General features: G+C 39.2%; 2 protein-coding genes across 3 annotated transcripts in view; one reads left to right on the top strand and one right to left on the bottom strand.

Moving 5' to 3' along the window:
- Nucleotides 1-578: 578 nt before the first annotated feature.
- On the top strand, nt 579-1,037 carry SHISA3 (shisa family member 3; the record flags this gene model as incomplete). The annotated part of the gene is made up of 1 exon (XM_009885009.1): nt 579-1,037. A coding segment is annotated over one exon (459 nt), but the record flags the coding sequence as incomplete, so codon positions are not given.
- An 8,884-nt stretch (nt 1,038-9,921) lies between these two features.
- ATP8A1 (ATPase, aminophospholipid transporter (APLT), class I, type 8A, member 1) overlaps nt 9,922-16,060 on the bottom strand; it is a 110,177-nt gene continuing 104,038 nt past the window's right edge. For both annotated transcript variants that reach the window (XM_009884958.1, XM_009884959.1), the window contains exons 35-36: nt 10,872-10,963; nt 9,922-10,517 (exon numbers count right to left, since the gene is read on the bottom strand). In XM_009884958.1, coding sequence (XP_009883260.1) covers nt 10,420-10,517; nt 10,872-10,963 — 190 coding nt within the window. In that variant the 3' untranslated portion in view covers nt 9,922-10,419. The remainder of the gene's footprint in view (nt 10,518-10,871; nt 10,964-16,060) is intronic.

The following is a 16,060-nucleotide window of genomic DNA, read 5'->3' on the forward strand; positions in this document are numbered from 1 at the left end:
GTCTTTTTTTTTCTTTTTTTTTTTTCTTCCCTCCGGAGGTGGTGACCGGGCTCCGGTGCTCTTGCGCGACACAGCCCCACCGTGCGTGGGGGCCGTCGGGTTTTTCACAGCTGGAGGAAGGGGGGGGCTGCTCTCCCAACTCAACGCCTTCGGCGCTTATTTTCCCGGTTTAGGACTGAAAGCGGCTTAACAGCGTCTGCAGCGTTTTGAGCTTCGCCACCAGATTCGAGCTGTTACGTCGGGACAGCCCCGACGGTTTTAGGGAGTGAGCGAGGGGGAGAGGAGGGCGATTCTTGAGCGAAACTTAACTAGAGCCAGCAAACGGGGCACGGGGTAGACAGCTTTTACCACGGGCAACTGGTAAAACCGTCAACAGGAAGAACTTTTGGCTGGTATGTGCAGGGTTTAAACTCCAATTTTGTTGAGGATAATGATCGGAAGCTCTGTCTTCTGAGCAGCTCAGTGTGTTCGTGGGACTAAAACGATGTGGGGCTTGATAAACTCCATGGCGTTTGTTTCTGCGCGGCAGACCTGTTACTTCAGTTGGCTAATGTGCACGGCTTTTCTTACTCTTTCTTCCCCCAGAACCCATCTATGTTCCATTCCTCATTGTGGGATCGATATTTATTGCCTTCATTATCGTGGGCTCTCTGGTAGCGGTTTATTGTTGCACGTGTTTAAGACCCAAACAACCGTCGCAGCCGATACGGTTTTCTCTGCGGAGCTATCAGACCGAGACTCTGCCCATGATCCTGGCCTCGACAAGCTTCAGGACGCCATCGAGGCAGTCCAGTACTGCGACAAGTTCCAGTTCGACCGGTGGCTCGGTTCGCCGCTTCTCCTTTCCCCGGGCAGAGCCCGGCTGCCTTGTGGCATCGCCACCTCCACCGTACACATCTGGCTGCTTCCAGGCAGCCCATGCGGTCCACCTGACCCAGCCGTCGGGATTTCTGGTGTCACCGCCGTACTTTGGGTACCCTCTCCAGCCGGAGCCTGCCCTGGCTGGGAAAAGCTGCTCTGATTTTAGTCAGAGCTGAAAGAAGTTATTGAGAAATACCGGCGCCTTTGGAAGCGCGGGGACTGCTGCTGCTGGGTGTCATGCTGACACGCTCTGGGGTTGCAGAAGTCAGAACCGTTCCCGTGGGTGAGTTGCCCTTGAAAAGTGCAAGGTCTCATTTGGCATCTCATTTCCCAAACTTGAGTCACGCTTACAAATGAATGGTGAAATGTTCCAAACTTCAGTTGCTCTAAAAAGCGCCTGCTCTGATCGTTCAGTGTAATTCGCGCAGAATGCGTTCGGAGACAAGTAGAAAAACTGTTTTGGGATAAAGTTACTCATTTCACGGCATTATAAACGACATTTTAACCCTAAACGCTATTAATTTAGTTAACAAAGAGTGGCTGCGTTCCACTCTCAGACTAGTTCTATAAAGCAGCAATACGCCTGAGAAGTAAGAGAGGAACTAAACTAAAGAGAAAAGTCTGCGGATCCTGAAAACAGCTGACTGCTTCCCACTTCCACGAGCAATGAAAATAAGAGGCAGTATTTTACTATAGATATCAAAACGCGTGGGGTTTTTAAAATACACATAATATACCTGAACTTACACTGCATATTTGTATTAGTAAACTTTAACTACGATAGGTAAAACTAGTACTAATTATGCTAGTTGAAAACGTGCCAATCCCAAGCAGCCAGATAATTATCTATGAGAAAAGCAGAATGTATTCAGCAGTATTGCTAATAACTTCTCCGCATCCAGTTCTAAAAACAGCATTATATTAAAGCGTATTTCAGAAGGAAGTATTTATTGTTGGCTTTTTGCTCAGCAACGTGTGTGAGTTGGACAAACTGATCATAAAGTTCTATTTGTAAAATTAGCCATGTATAAAATGTAAAGACAAGCTTGTAATTTAAAATGTATTTACAGCATTGACAACACTAATTATTTAGTAGTCACACCAAAAAAAAAAGAACTTTTATCAATAAACTGTGTGGTTGAAATACTGTGTCATCTGTATGTCTCTGTACAGATAGTGTTGGATGAGCAAGTTTTCATTTTGATGGTGTAACTATACTGTATTTTTTCCTGTTAAAATAGTTAATTTTGCTTTTGTAAATGATTTACATCTTTAACTGTGCACCTGTTGTGCAGATTTAATAGAATATAAAATTCTGAATATATGGCGAACTAATAGATCAATCAATGTCTTTTATATGCAACTGTGGTAAAAACTTGGTAAAAACTACAGCGATTAGTTGGGCATTTTTATTTAAAACATCCTGCCCTAGGAATAAATTTTGTTTGCCCTTCTACATTCCTTCATCCAAATAAACCAACAAACCAACGGGAAGAAGAAAAAAACCCCGCGTCTGACCCAAACACATGAAGCAAGCAAGCGGAAAATACACTAGAAAAAAACGCAGTCGTTACAGGGCTTCTCTGCAGACTTATTTTTGTGAACAAAGTCATTCTGTGTGTCAGAATCTACAGTATCAGAAGCTGAACTGTCCTATTTTGTCAGCTCCAAACTCCCTGTCTATAGGACGTGTGGAAGTACGTTGTAGCTGCCCTCTTTAACGAGCACTGGCATATGGGGGCGTATTAAAATTACAGCCCTTCGATTCTGAATTACAGTGTACTTCTCGGGATTTTAGAAACCAGCATTGGTTCTGCCTTGAGTTGAAAACATTTTTTTTTCTTAGCAAATATCTAACAATCAGTATCTTGGCATTTATGAAAAAAATATTTTGAAATAACCCTTTTAATATCTTTTTTATTGCATAATTAACATTACAATCCAGTAGATATTACTGCCAGAAATGTGGTTTGTACGCAGAAAGACCACTTCAGTTGTATACAATGATGTGTTAAGTAACAGGTTTTGGCTTGAATGTTGTGATTGTTAATTACAAACTAAAATGATGATACACAGTAATGTTTTATAAAAATCTAAAAAGTAAATTTGGAGTATTTGGGAAATGACTTGAACGGTCAGTGTTTTGGTTTGCAATTTTTAAGAAACAATCTTCAAGGAAGGGGGCGGGTAAATTTTCGCCCACCGTTGATGCTGTTCTGCGGGACTGTGTTTCACTGCCCGTTTGGAATGGGTAAGAAATGCGGGACTGTTCGTCAGGTAACTTTTCGGAAAAATCATTTAATATTGCAACAGCTCTCAGCTCTGGTGTTTGGGAGCATCCTGCGAGATCTGCTCATCATTCCTGCATACAGAAGAAACAGACAGTAAACCAATGAAATTGTTTTTCACAAATAGGGGTCCTCAGTTTGTAGGATTTTTTTTTTTTTTTTTAAAATCTAGTAAACCAAGACAACACTGATCCCTCTGGAAGCAGAAACTCAATCAATTCTAGATAACAAGGTGCAATTCTACATTCCTTTAAAGAGTGATTAGCCGACACAGGTGGTGGGTAGCTGAAATCCGGTGTTTTTTTCCGAAGGATGTGCTGCGCGCCGGGAAGCCGTGAGTTGGACTCGGCTGTTACTGCCTGTGAGCATTTGGTGGTGTACGCTGACCGGGCCAGGCTGCTTCACCATCATGGTCCCAGCGGGCTCTACAGGCACATTTATTAACGTTTGAACGCAGGGATGGATTTTTGCTGCGCTTGCGTTACAGGCTCACGGGTTTTAATGATTATTCAGGCTCAGTAAAGGCTGCGCAGCTTCCCACGTGGTGCCACGCTCAGCCTGGCGGGGAAGATCCCCTCCGAGCTACTGCCTTCCCTCCCCTCATGCTGCCTAATGGCTTTGACCTCATAAAATAACTTGGAAGAACTTGACACGCAGGAATAATTTCATTGAATGGGGCTTCGAGGAGGCTGGAAGTTTATAGAGCACTAAGCGCTTCCCCGATGGGTGGCCGGAGGGCAACAAATCCTGCAGGCGGGTTTTGCACCATCTGCAAACAGGTAGACAAAGAAAAAATCTGTAAGTTAAGAAGAATCTATACATTGTTGTTCACGTGGCCACAGTGGCAGTGACCTATGGAGCTGAAGGGAGGTGGCCAGAAGACAAGCCCATGGACCCAGGTGCTTGTTGCCCGTGCCGACAGTTTCCAACCCAGATGGGTTCAGGTGAGAACCCTGAACTTCCTTCCTAGGGAGAACGAAGCGCTAGATGCTTCCATGATTTAAAGAAAATAGCCATTTTCCTAAAACTTGCAGACAGGACACCAACGGCATTCTGATACACCATTTTAATGACTAATGAAGCGGTTTGAAGGGCGAGATACACACTTGAACCAAACAAAATTGCTTGCTGGCAGAAGGAACACAGCACTTGTTTCACTGCAGTAGGTTTGACTATTTCTTTTGTAATACTGGAATTAGCTCATCCTCATTTTAGTAGAGTGACACCGCTCTAAAATAAGTCAAAATGAAGCAAAAATCACAGTCAATTGCTTGTTGTCATTCACACGCATTACGCACAAACTGCTTTGATTGCCATTAGCTGATGAACCCAAGCCTTCTGCGGGCAAAGAACAATAGTGACATGAATTAGATCAGCCATTTGTTTCGTGTTTCTGCATTTTGGGTTTCTTAAGCCTGTATCCCCATAATGCATAAAAACTCTTCAGCGCTAAGAAAAAACATTACATGCACTTGCAGGAATGTCTGAAGGATTTTGTTTGAAACTAGGTAAGCAGTACGGTATATGGCTATGTAAACTCATGGATTATTTGTAATACTAATCTCACTGGAATAAAAAAAAAAAAAGGTGACAATTTTGAAATTAGTTTGTCCCTACTGTTCAGTTACAGCTTGTCAGTAACATTAAGGAGATGGAGTCAATTTTCGGCGCTGTTTTTCTGCATATTGCGACGTGCGCTGTGGACTTGATGCTCTGAGCAGAGCTTCTGCTTTTGAGGGGGCCGCTGCTCCACAATACTCACATGAACAGTTTTTCCTTCGCAATTACATTGCGGCTGTAATTCCATGATACGCTATCTTCATTGGCAAAGGCAGAAGAAACGCCTTTTTGTTGTTTTTATTCTCTCCACCGATGGCTTGTGCAAATTCAGGGGGATGGGGTGTAAACCAGGTGAGTGAAATGATTTAGCTTAAAAATAGCACTTGCCACAAGACAGGAGGGAAAGGATTTGAAAGGCAGCCTGGATCATTATAAACTGGATTACAACCGGAGTAATTTCAACAGCCTCATCGCTGCCAGTGTAACAGAGGCGGTGACATACCATGAGGTGGAATCTCCTTAAACCAACTCTACCATTAGAGTATCATGAAACTAACAGCGTGAAAGACGCATCTATTATCAAGCCTGCCTTGACAGGACCCAAAATCTACAAAATAAATTCATTGTCTAGTGCGTGTAGAAGGAATCCGTCACCTATCTACAACCAAAACGCAGTTTAGGTTTGGATATACTGATTTCTGTTCAGGGGGTGGGCACTGTTAGGGGAAAGAAATACCTGCTACTATCATAGCCAAAGGATATGGTATTTATCACTGTTGTCTGAAAAAGGAGACTACGTTCCTTATTCCCACTCTACCATTCTTGCACTGCATCCTTCTCTTTCAAAATACGGCATCAGCAGCATGGTATGGTAGCGCTCTGCAGCAAATCACTAAATTGCAGACTCCTGTGCTCCCTTTTATTTTTTTTTTTTAATTTTTTTTTTGGACTTCACATGAAAACTGAAAAAGACATCTCAAAATAGGTGGTGTTTTTTTTTTTTTAAAAAAAAAACCACCTTAGCCCCATTTTCTACTTTTTCAATTTATCTTAATAACATAAGAATTCTTTGGTATTTGTGAAATGCTATTTCTGATACGTCCCATTTTAAAGAATTCAAGAGCGACGGGATATAGGTTTTCCTTTGAAAGTACTCCCTAGCATTTGCAAGCAATCAACTCAACAAAGCTTCTTCATTTAATGGCAAAGTTTATTCATTTTTAACAATTAAAAGACAAAACATTTAAAATTCGCAGTTCAAAACATGCACATTCACCAAATGCCAAATGACATGTAACACTGCATAGAACTGAATGTGTTACTAAAAGAACTATTTATAAAACACAGTGCATTTAACATCCAGTTAAAACTAAACCTGAGAATCTACCATAAACACCGAGTCAAAAAAGTCTTCATTCATGCAGCTTCATAATTTCCACGACAGTTTCAGCAGTAATGGCTTAGTGGAGCTGTAAAAACTCACTTCACCTTGAATGCAAATTTTGCTGTTACAGACTGACCGCTTGCTGCAGCGGTTCACACATGTCAAACACTGAAAAATCTTAATGAAAAATTACGTCGAAGTAGAAAACCAACATTAATGCATTTATGGCTTCTATTCTACAATAAAGAAACACCATAAAATATGATTTTTCGAAAAAAACCCCAAACTTGTTCTGGTCACAGCTTTGCAATTACAAATCACTCTCTCCGCAGAAACGCTTTCGTTTTAAGTTGAAGTACCGACCCTCCGACGCGCCCAGCTTTGCACATCATTGCTCAGAGGAGTCGTCCTTACCCTCACAAGCAGCCCAGTTGAAGCCTATATGTGAGTACCGGTTTGCATAAGCAGGAACCAGGTTTGGAATGCTAAAATATTCCTTTGTTTAATAAAGATCTATTGGTTAACAGCGAGGGAACCGGGAGAGCGAGGGCCGAGGCGGGGGGGGGGGTGGGGGGGCAGAAGGAGAAACTAATTTGTTGAGTTTTGTTACCAGTACCAAGAAAGCTGAAGTGACAAACTCATTTGCTTACACAGCGCTAGCTTCTCGATATATTATGAGCAGACTTTTAACGAAGGCTTTAAAAAACAGGGAACAGCAACCACCATGCATTGCCTCAGAACACTTAGAAATATTGCCTCATGCAGACAGAATGATAAATTCATCAGAACTACAAGTGCTTTTACACAATACATACGAAAAAAGGGAAAAAAAACTTCTCCTTAAATTGAACACATATTCCAAATTACTCATCGTTCAAGATGGTTTTAAATGTAATGAAAGAAGCCTTAAGACACGTAACGCGCATCTTTGTAACACAGTGAATTTTATGGATGCATGTGGACATATAGGAATCTTCAGCTAGCTCTTAGTGTTTCAAAATATTTTATTTATCATTTTATACAAATAGAATGATGACTAAGTATAAATCTGTTGAAACTGCTTTGCAAAAATAAGTGTAAAATTAGGAAATGGCAAGAAAAAATTCCAAATACAAATTATCAATAGGTTTGTTAAAATTTGTTTCCTGTTACTTACTCTTTTGAATATTTTTTATATATATGTATATATATTTAAAAATAATCGAGCAACAGTATTTATATAAGATACCCGATTGCTAAGTGGCACTCGTTCAACTTTTTGATGGAAATTTTTAATACTAACTTGTAATTGTTATGCGGTGCACATGAAACAGATGGAGAAGTCCCTGTGAATTCTGTATTTGATACAAATTTGAATTTTCAAATTTTCAATCAATAGAAACAGAGGCATTGTTATGAGCATTTTTGCCTAAACTGTTTTTTCCTTCAAATAAGTATCAGCGCAATCCCCTTATTTCAACAAAGATACGATGTACTAACAGGATGGTAATAGATTATATCACTATGTACTCAACATGAAAATAAAGTGCTTATCTTATACTTGACCCGATTTAAAAGTGGGCACACATAACTAAGATGATCTTACATTTTTAAATGGAACTGTATGAGCAATCAAAAAAAAAAAAAAAGAAAAAGACTTAGAATCGCCACATTGTCTTTTTTACTATTTCCAAGAAGTGGTATCTTCCAACCGCTAATTACCAGAAAAAAACAGAGACAGGAGAAAAACCTGTCAGAAGTAATAAAAACAAAAAATGCACTTCGTGAAATACTCCTTCAAATACTGTAAAGACGTAAGGATGAAACACTGTGATAGGACTATCTTGAAAAACTTAAATTACAGTCTAAATTTAGGATCTTAGAGCTGTTTCAGTTGCTTTCCTCCTTTTTGAGATTGTTAAACTGGGGATATACTGTGGGACATTTTCCACATACGGTACTACAACGGTGAGACGGAACTTTATTTCACAGGAAGAATAAGAGATCATGTAGGTTTCTCATTGTAAATATTTTACGATGTATTCTAGTCCTCATGTCCTTTTCTGCAAAATCAGCAATTAAACCACTGAGAACAGAAAAACCCCAATAATAATAAAAAATTTACCCATAAAGAGAGTATGTATAGATTGAGTCGTTTTATAAGAGTTAAGTACACTGAAAGATTATAAAGGAGCAACAGTGTCATGGTTAATTTCAGAAATGTTTTGAAGTTGGTCATTGTCCCTCGGATGACAGAAAATAGGGATCCCCATTTTAGGAACGGGGCATGCCCCCAAATTTTTTCTTGCCTTAGGTCAAGTGATTTGGCCCTCCCATATTGATCCATCTATTTATCTATGCCTGAAATGGCTTTTCTGAAGGCAGTTCTTGTCTGCATGACTGACTGGCAGCACTGTTTCTAGTGGGATACGTTCCCTTTGTCCCCGTGTCTTCTGTTTTCTGTTTAAAGATCACTCCGGGAAAGCGAGAGGAAGACATTGCATAACATGCATATGAAATGCCGACTGCCTTCCCATTGATGCGCCTTCCTAAATATGTACTTTCATATAGTGCCTTTTGTTGGGCTTTTCCACGTGTATTTGTAAGTTTCTCTTGGAATGGAGCATAAGAAACTTGGATAGTGCAATAAAGTTACACGTTAAGTGTTTAGCTAGATGAGAGGCCAGGAGGAAAAGTCAACCTCTAGTAAGTATACGACTAATGCAGGAGGGCAGAGAAAAGATGGGATTGGATGACTCGTTACTTTTAAGTTGAAAGTGGATGATTTGGAGAGCAAAGAGGAAATTCTTAATTTAACAGATCATTGGGGATGTCATTGTTCCGCTTTTCCATCTAGTTGATCTCCATTCAAAGAAAAAAAAAGATCATTTCTATGTAATGCACACAAATTTAATTAAAAACTGCTACAATAGAAAAATATATTGTAAATGTAGTTATGGTGGCTTTTAAACTTAGATTTAAACATGGACCAAAAAGCTACAAGATTTAACTAAATTCTGAAGTTAAAGTCGATTTCCTTATTTTGAAACCTGATGGTTATTGGGTGGTAAGCTGAGAAATACCAAGTATAACTACTTAAAAAAGTTACCACAATACTCTCATTTAACACCTCCCTTTTTTTTTTCCCCCTCTCTCCTTACGCCAGGTGTGTCTCTCTTTCTGCAGTCACTTCCCCTCTATTTTTCATTAAAGGTGAGAGGATATAGGTATTCTGCATGGCCAAGTAAGTTGTAAAGAGGCTGCTGCAATGTATTTCACACCTTTAGAGGAAGCGGCTTTAGTGCAAATGAAACAGTACATACCACAGACTAGCGAAGGGCATGCTTTGCTCTCTATTTCAATGTATGCACTTCAAATAATTTTAGTATAAAAATGTTAAAAACGTAAATAATTTTAAAAAATAAATTAAAAAAAAAGCTTTCTTTTGAACCTACACTATAAGCAGATACAATTGAGCATCACAAAAATAATTAAAGTTTGCTAAAGGGGAATAAGGCAGAGCAATTTTTAAAAATTGAACAAAAAAGTATGTGTACTCAATTTTACAAGGTGGCAGCATTTTTGACATACGCAATACGAAATGAAAATAAGGGAAAAGCTCGTATAAGGCCAAAGGTGCAAAGTCTTGCAGTTTTGAAAGCAAATGCCGTAAAGGCCACTCGAATTAGGCTCACTGTACTGTAAATGTTTCTCCTCAAGCGCAGAGACTCAAGCATGCAGTTCTGAGATCAGGACTGGAGTTAATTTCCTTTCAAATTATTTCTAACAACAGGAAACATTTATGGAACTTCTTTGGCAAACGTTTTTAGGTTAGTTTGACACAAACATCTATAAACATCTTGACTCAAAATCTTTCTCAAAGAAGGTGAATTAACACCGTTGAGATACTATTTTTTCAGCACTTGTTGAAATCAAAGGCTTGTTATCAACTGTGTTTAAAGATATTAACACTTAAAAACCTTCACAGATGCTAATGGTCTGTCAATGTAAAGTATGTTTAGCGATCTGACCATTGCCTTCTGAGTATATGACCAGTATTGATTCAACTTCATTGTAAAATAAGCAAGCTGGCAAGATACAAGGTAAATTCCAATCTGTTTACAAAGGCTAAGCAAATACTCGTTAAAAAATTTAGAGATGGTGTGTTACAGTATAATTGCACAGTGCTTATGTCTACTGAATACACAAATCCAAACTTTATGGAACAAGACCATCACAGATCTTTAAATCTCTGATAACTGGGCCATGGTTGCAGCTCCCAGCAAAGATCCAGTAGTCCGACTCACAAAAGTAACTGATAAGGCCTAAATCTCGAGCTGTGTTCCTTCACCATTCCTCGGGCCTTTGTTTTGTGGTATCGTATGCTCTTATTACTTCAGACTGGGAAACGATTCCATTTTCATCTTGAGAGAAGGCGTAGCCATCTGCAGATATAAAACAAAATAGAAACCAAGTAAGTTTTGATCAGATTCTTTTTTTTTTTTTTGTAGAAGCTTTAATAAAAACAACTTAACAAAGGTCAATAGAGGGGAATAAACCTCTTTTCAACAATTAGTAGGTAGAAAACCCATGCTGTTTCTTAAATAATTTTGCAATTACAAAGTAGCAGAAAGAACTCTGTGCAGTATCTTAGGAACGAAGAGAAACCTACCAACAGGCAAAGAACATGGTCTACAGGGTTTAGGATACTACATCTTCACTGTAAACAAATGCAGTGAAAGGAAGAATTTTACTTCTATATTATTAATGGATATTAATTTCTCTTTGTGAACACTTACGAAGCAAGTTTTGCTGCAGAGAGTCAGAGCGATACAAGTTCACATGGTTCTTCTTAAAAACATTCTTCAGTAGTTGGGCTCTTTCAGTTAAGCTAGAAAGAAAGTGGACACGCGTGAAAAATATTTACTTATTCATAATAATATCCCTTTATATTCGAGTCTGTTAAATGGGAATTAAATGAAAAGCATCCATTCTCCTTTTTCTTTTTTAATTGTGCCTGAACTAATTATTAAGAAGATGATTAAAAGCATGTGCAAGGGCAGATTATGAAGTCCAGATCCCTGGTAATGTTTTTACTCATCACACTACGGGCAAAGCATCTGTCTGAACCACTGTTGTGCGCTGAACAATACAAATAAATGAATAATGTGAACATTTGAGCATGACTCACTCCTTTAGAAACACGCGGTGTGAAGGGAAGGCACTGGCTTCCTTGACGTAGTGTGGCCAGATTCGCGCCAGGCTGAATTACAGTCTTTCTTTTTTTTTTTTTTTTTTAATGTAAGAAGGTGCTCTTAGCCTCTACTGACACAGTACCCCAAAGGGATGGGAAAAGAAGGATGGAAAGTCACATCCGTGGCCATCAGCTAGGTGTACAACACCATACGGCTTCCATGAAAACTGTTCTAGCAAGTTGTGTTCCCCAGAAAACTACAGAACGTGTTTTTCTGGAGATCATACCCAAATAGCAGACTACTTTGACTGCTAAAGGTTGGTCACTTCAGCCCATCTGCTTCCTTCTCAGCAGTTCTGAGTCTGTTGTGTTATGTGGTTACTGTACTTTAATGTGATCCAAGTGACTCTCCATTTCAGCCCAACCAGAAAACAGGAGTATTAAACAGTTTTTAAACTGAGACTCAAGCATCAGCTGAATGCCGCCAACTGTAGTGAATGAACTAGCGCATGTGTCAGGTTGCCTTACCGTGCATCTTTCTTACATTTCAAGTTCTCTCAAATAGGATCTTACGTTACTAAATAAATAACGAAGGACTAGCCATAGCTCAGAAAGCTTTCAAAATCTGTCAGTTTTGGTAACATATTAAAGATGTGCAAGGGACTATATAAAAAAAACCTCACACAAACCCTTCAATTTCTTCCTCTAAATTTGGTATTTACTGTGAATTAGAGCTTGTGTTTCAGAGAAATACCACCCTACTGTTTAAACTTTTCCAATGCTGAAAAATCCAGCCCCTCCCCATGTGAATTGGTCTAAAAATTAGTTCACCGAAAAAGTGTCTTATGTTTACTCTGAGTATATAGTGATTCGGTTTTGTTATAGTTTTGCTAGATTATCAAAGCTGTCTCTTGTGTGAGGACGCAGGAAGTATAACAGATTCACATACCTACGTTACTGAGTTTTGATCAGTCAAATTACTTCTTAATATTATTGTCAATTAGCTCAAGTGTCTTACCTTCCCAGGCTACTGACCAGAATAAGTGGTGCAAGGGATGCAAGGAACCAGATTGCTTCCCTTACTAGATTAGCAGTCAAACCCTTAGAAATGCTCATTCTTTCTTCAGTGAGTATATACTACTTATGTATGAAGCTGAACCATTGTCTTTAATTGAAGAGACTAACGGTCTATCTCCCCTTTCTGCTCCCCTTCAGTCTGGTGGTTAAAGCATATATCAGGAGGTGAGAGCTTGGCTTTTCTAAATTGGAAGAGGGAAATAAATCGATTATTCCCACACCTACAGAGGAATGCTAACTGCAAAATCTACAGGGTAAGGGGGACAGGCAGGGAAAACTGCTTCTGTGGCCACGTTCTGAATGAAAAGATGGAATGGGACTTCCTTGTAAAAAAGGAATTAGGTACCAGTACCAGGAAAGCAGTCAGCATCTGCTGACTGAACCAAGAATGGAGAGGCTGGAGTACTGAGACACACCTTACTCTCACTAGTTTCATAAGCTACGTCTTTAGAGATTTGTTTTTGTTTGTTTCTTTTTAATATTTTTTTTTTTTATCCTAATTGCTCCTCTAGGCTGTGTAGGAGCCTTATTTTTTAGTTCAGAGCTACAAACTGTTAAAGTGACAAGATCAATAAAAAATTAGGACCTGAGGTTTAAACCACAAGGGTACACAGAGTGAATAAATATCTTCATGTTAGATGGGAGGTCAAGGGAGTGGAATGCTGTGCAAATACTTAGGTACTGTTATCAGCTGTATCTCCTTTGCAATACATCTGAGAAACCCTTCTCAACGTGAGTTGAAATCAGCGAGTTTCTATGTTATTGTTTAATAAAAACCTTTGGTACCATCCCTGTTCTTTGCTTGTGTTCCAGAATGAAGTGTTCAAGATTGCTTAAACGCTAAGCACTGAAAATACTGCCTTTAGTTTTACAAGAACATGAAGTATGCACATTTCTTAGTTCATGTATAATGAAGTTTCCACTGCACAGATCTGATTGCTGGTAGAGAAAATACAAATAATGTAGGAAATACATTTGGGAAAAGTGCTTCCAGCTACTCAGGTATTAAATTCTGCTCTATTTCTATACTTGAAGAAATACTGCAGGCTTTTTATTATGAATCACCCTGTTGCCATTCAAAAGAATATTTAAAAATCTACATGTGAAGTCAAGAAAACATGGTTTCATAATTATCCAGTGATAAATCATAGTAACTAAATGCCTATGCTCATTATATGTACCAATATGGACAAGCAGAATACTAACTATTTTTGAATGTGAAATGTATACATTTACAGGCAATTAATCTCATTTACGGAAAAAAAATTTACTACTTTATGTATTTCTGACCAACCACTAAGCTGGTCTAAAAAAAATTTCCAAGTGGACTGAATGAAAAACAATGATTATATGAAGCAGGATTTGCAGTATATATCTCTAAAGCCATTTCCACAAGTTTGGGCTGTTATTCATGTTATTGTTAGTCTATATAGTATTCAACCCAGTAAAAATATTTTTGTATTAAGTATTAATACAGTTGTGTCTGCTTAAGCATTATATACAAGGTATCAGAAAAACTGTTTTTGAACAATGGTTTATATACAAAAAGTATGCTTTTACCTTCATCATTTCAATTTTAAGTACAAATGGCTCTGTGGCATTTCAATTACAATGGCTCTAATGATAGAAATCATACTTTTTGTGGCACAAATTTGTTAACCCACTGAAGTGCTCTATTATTGATGCTATCAAGGCACCCTCAAGTCAGTAGTATTCCAACATGAAAGTTTACTTGCTATTGGAAAAGTGACCATGCAAAATTTGCACCTTCTTGCTCAAGATATATTCTTACCTAACTGAAAAAGATATGTGATAAACCCAATTTCAATGTGTTGGCTACAGAAGAACAGAATAAAGTCTTTTTGGACAGTTTTGGGGAAAAAAAATAATCTAATTACACATTTTTACACCCACTGAAAAAGCAAGATATGGTAGGAATGCTCTTCCTGAGCTTTCAATCGTAACAGTGTAAAAACAGTTTCAAATCAGCACTGGAAAAATACAAGGGGTGACAGATTTTAAGACTACATTAGCATGTCCTACTTTTAAAGCATATGCTAAAATACAATAAAGATCTTTGAAGAACAGTATTTTACATTATTTCACTGTAATGTAAATGTCAAATTTTATCCTAATTTTAAGCAAACAGCTGAAAGTGCAAATTCAGAAGTTAAGTAGAAAATTCCCATCCTAAGACTGTTTGATAGGAAAACATCAAGAGGTAAAGCCTACAATCATAGTTGCATTTAAATGCATGCAACATCAGGTCAACACAGTCATAAAAATCTGCAACAAATATATTCTAGCTGAAAAAACAGCCATAAAAACTAACACTAATATACTTAGAATCATAGAATAGTTTGGGCTGAAAGGGACTTCTGAAGATCATCTAGTCCAACCCCCCTGCAATGAGCTGAGACATCTTCATCTAGATCAGGTTGCTCAGAGCTCCATCCAACCTGACCCTGAATGTTTCCAAGGATGGGACATCTACCGCCTCTCTGGGCAACCTGTGCCAGCGTTTCATCATCCTCATTGTGAAATATTTATTCCTTATATCTAGTCTAAATCTACCTTTTCCAGCTTAAAACCATTAGCCCCTGTCCTATCGCTACAGACTCTGCTAAAAAGTCTGCCCTCTTTAAGTACTGGAAGGCCGTAATAAGGCCTCCTTGGATCCTTCTCTTCTCCAGGCTGAACAACCCTAACTCTCTCAGCCTGTCCTCATAGGAGAGGTGCTCCAGCCCTTTCATCTCCAGCTCATCTTCATGCTCCAGCCCCATCATCTTTGTGGCTCTCTGAACTCACTGCAACAGTCCACGTGCTTCTTATGTTCGGGGCTCCGGAGTTGGATGCAGTACTCCAGGTGGGGTCTCACCAAAGTGGAGTAGAGGGGCAGAATCACCTCCCTTGACCTGTTGGCTACGCTTCTTTTGATGCAGCCCGGGATATGGTTGGCCATCTGGGCTGTGAGTGCACATTGTTGGCTCATGTCCAGCTTTTCATCCGCCAGTACCCACAAGACCTTCTTGGCAGGGCTGCTCTCAATCCCTTCATCCCCCAGACTGTATTGATACTTGGTGTTGCCCCAACCCAGGTGCAGGATCTTGCACTTGGTCTTGTTGAACCTCGTGAGGTTCACATAGGCCCACTTCTCAAGATTGTTCAGGTCCCTCTGATGGCATCTTGTCCCTAAGGTGTGTCAACCACACCACTCAGCTTGGTGTTGTCCACAAACTTGCTGAGGGTGCACTTGAACCCACTATGTCATTGACGAAGATGTGAAAACAGTACTGGTCCCAGTACAGACCCCTGAGGCCAATCACTTGTCACCGATCTCCATCTGGACGTTATGCTGTTGGCCACTACCCTCTGGATGAGACCATCCAACCAACTCCTCATCCACCAAACAGTCCACCCATTAAATCAATATCTCTCCAATTTAGAAAGAAGGAAGCTGTGGGAGACCGTAGGTCTTCTAAGTAAACATTCAGATACCATCTGATCACAGCATCTAGCCAATAGTAGAAAACTGACCTGTTACCCGTGGAAGTTGAACCTCTTATTTTGTGTTGTAGTATTTTTAAGATGGGAATGGACAGAGTGGAAAAGTTCCCGAGTAATCTTTCTCACTATTTCCCAGTTACTTCTTAATCAAATAGTGATTTACATCTTATGTTATTTTGGCATTTCATGAAAACAAATCCCTTCTGCTAC

This window comes from Charadrius vociferus, unplaced genomic scaffold (assembly GCF_000708025.1).
Source record: "Charadrius vociferus isolate BGI_N301 unplaced genomic scaffold, ASM70802v2 scaffold134, whole genome shotgun sequence".
NCBI lineage: Eukaryota > Metazoa > Chordata > Aves > Charadriiformes > Charadriidae > Charadrius > Charadrius vociferus.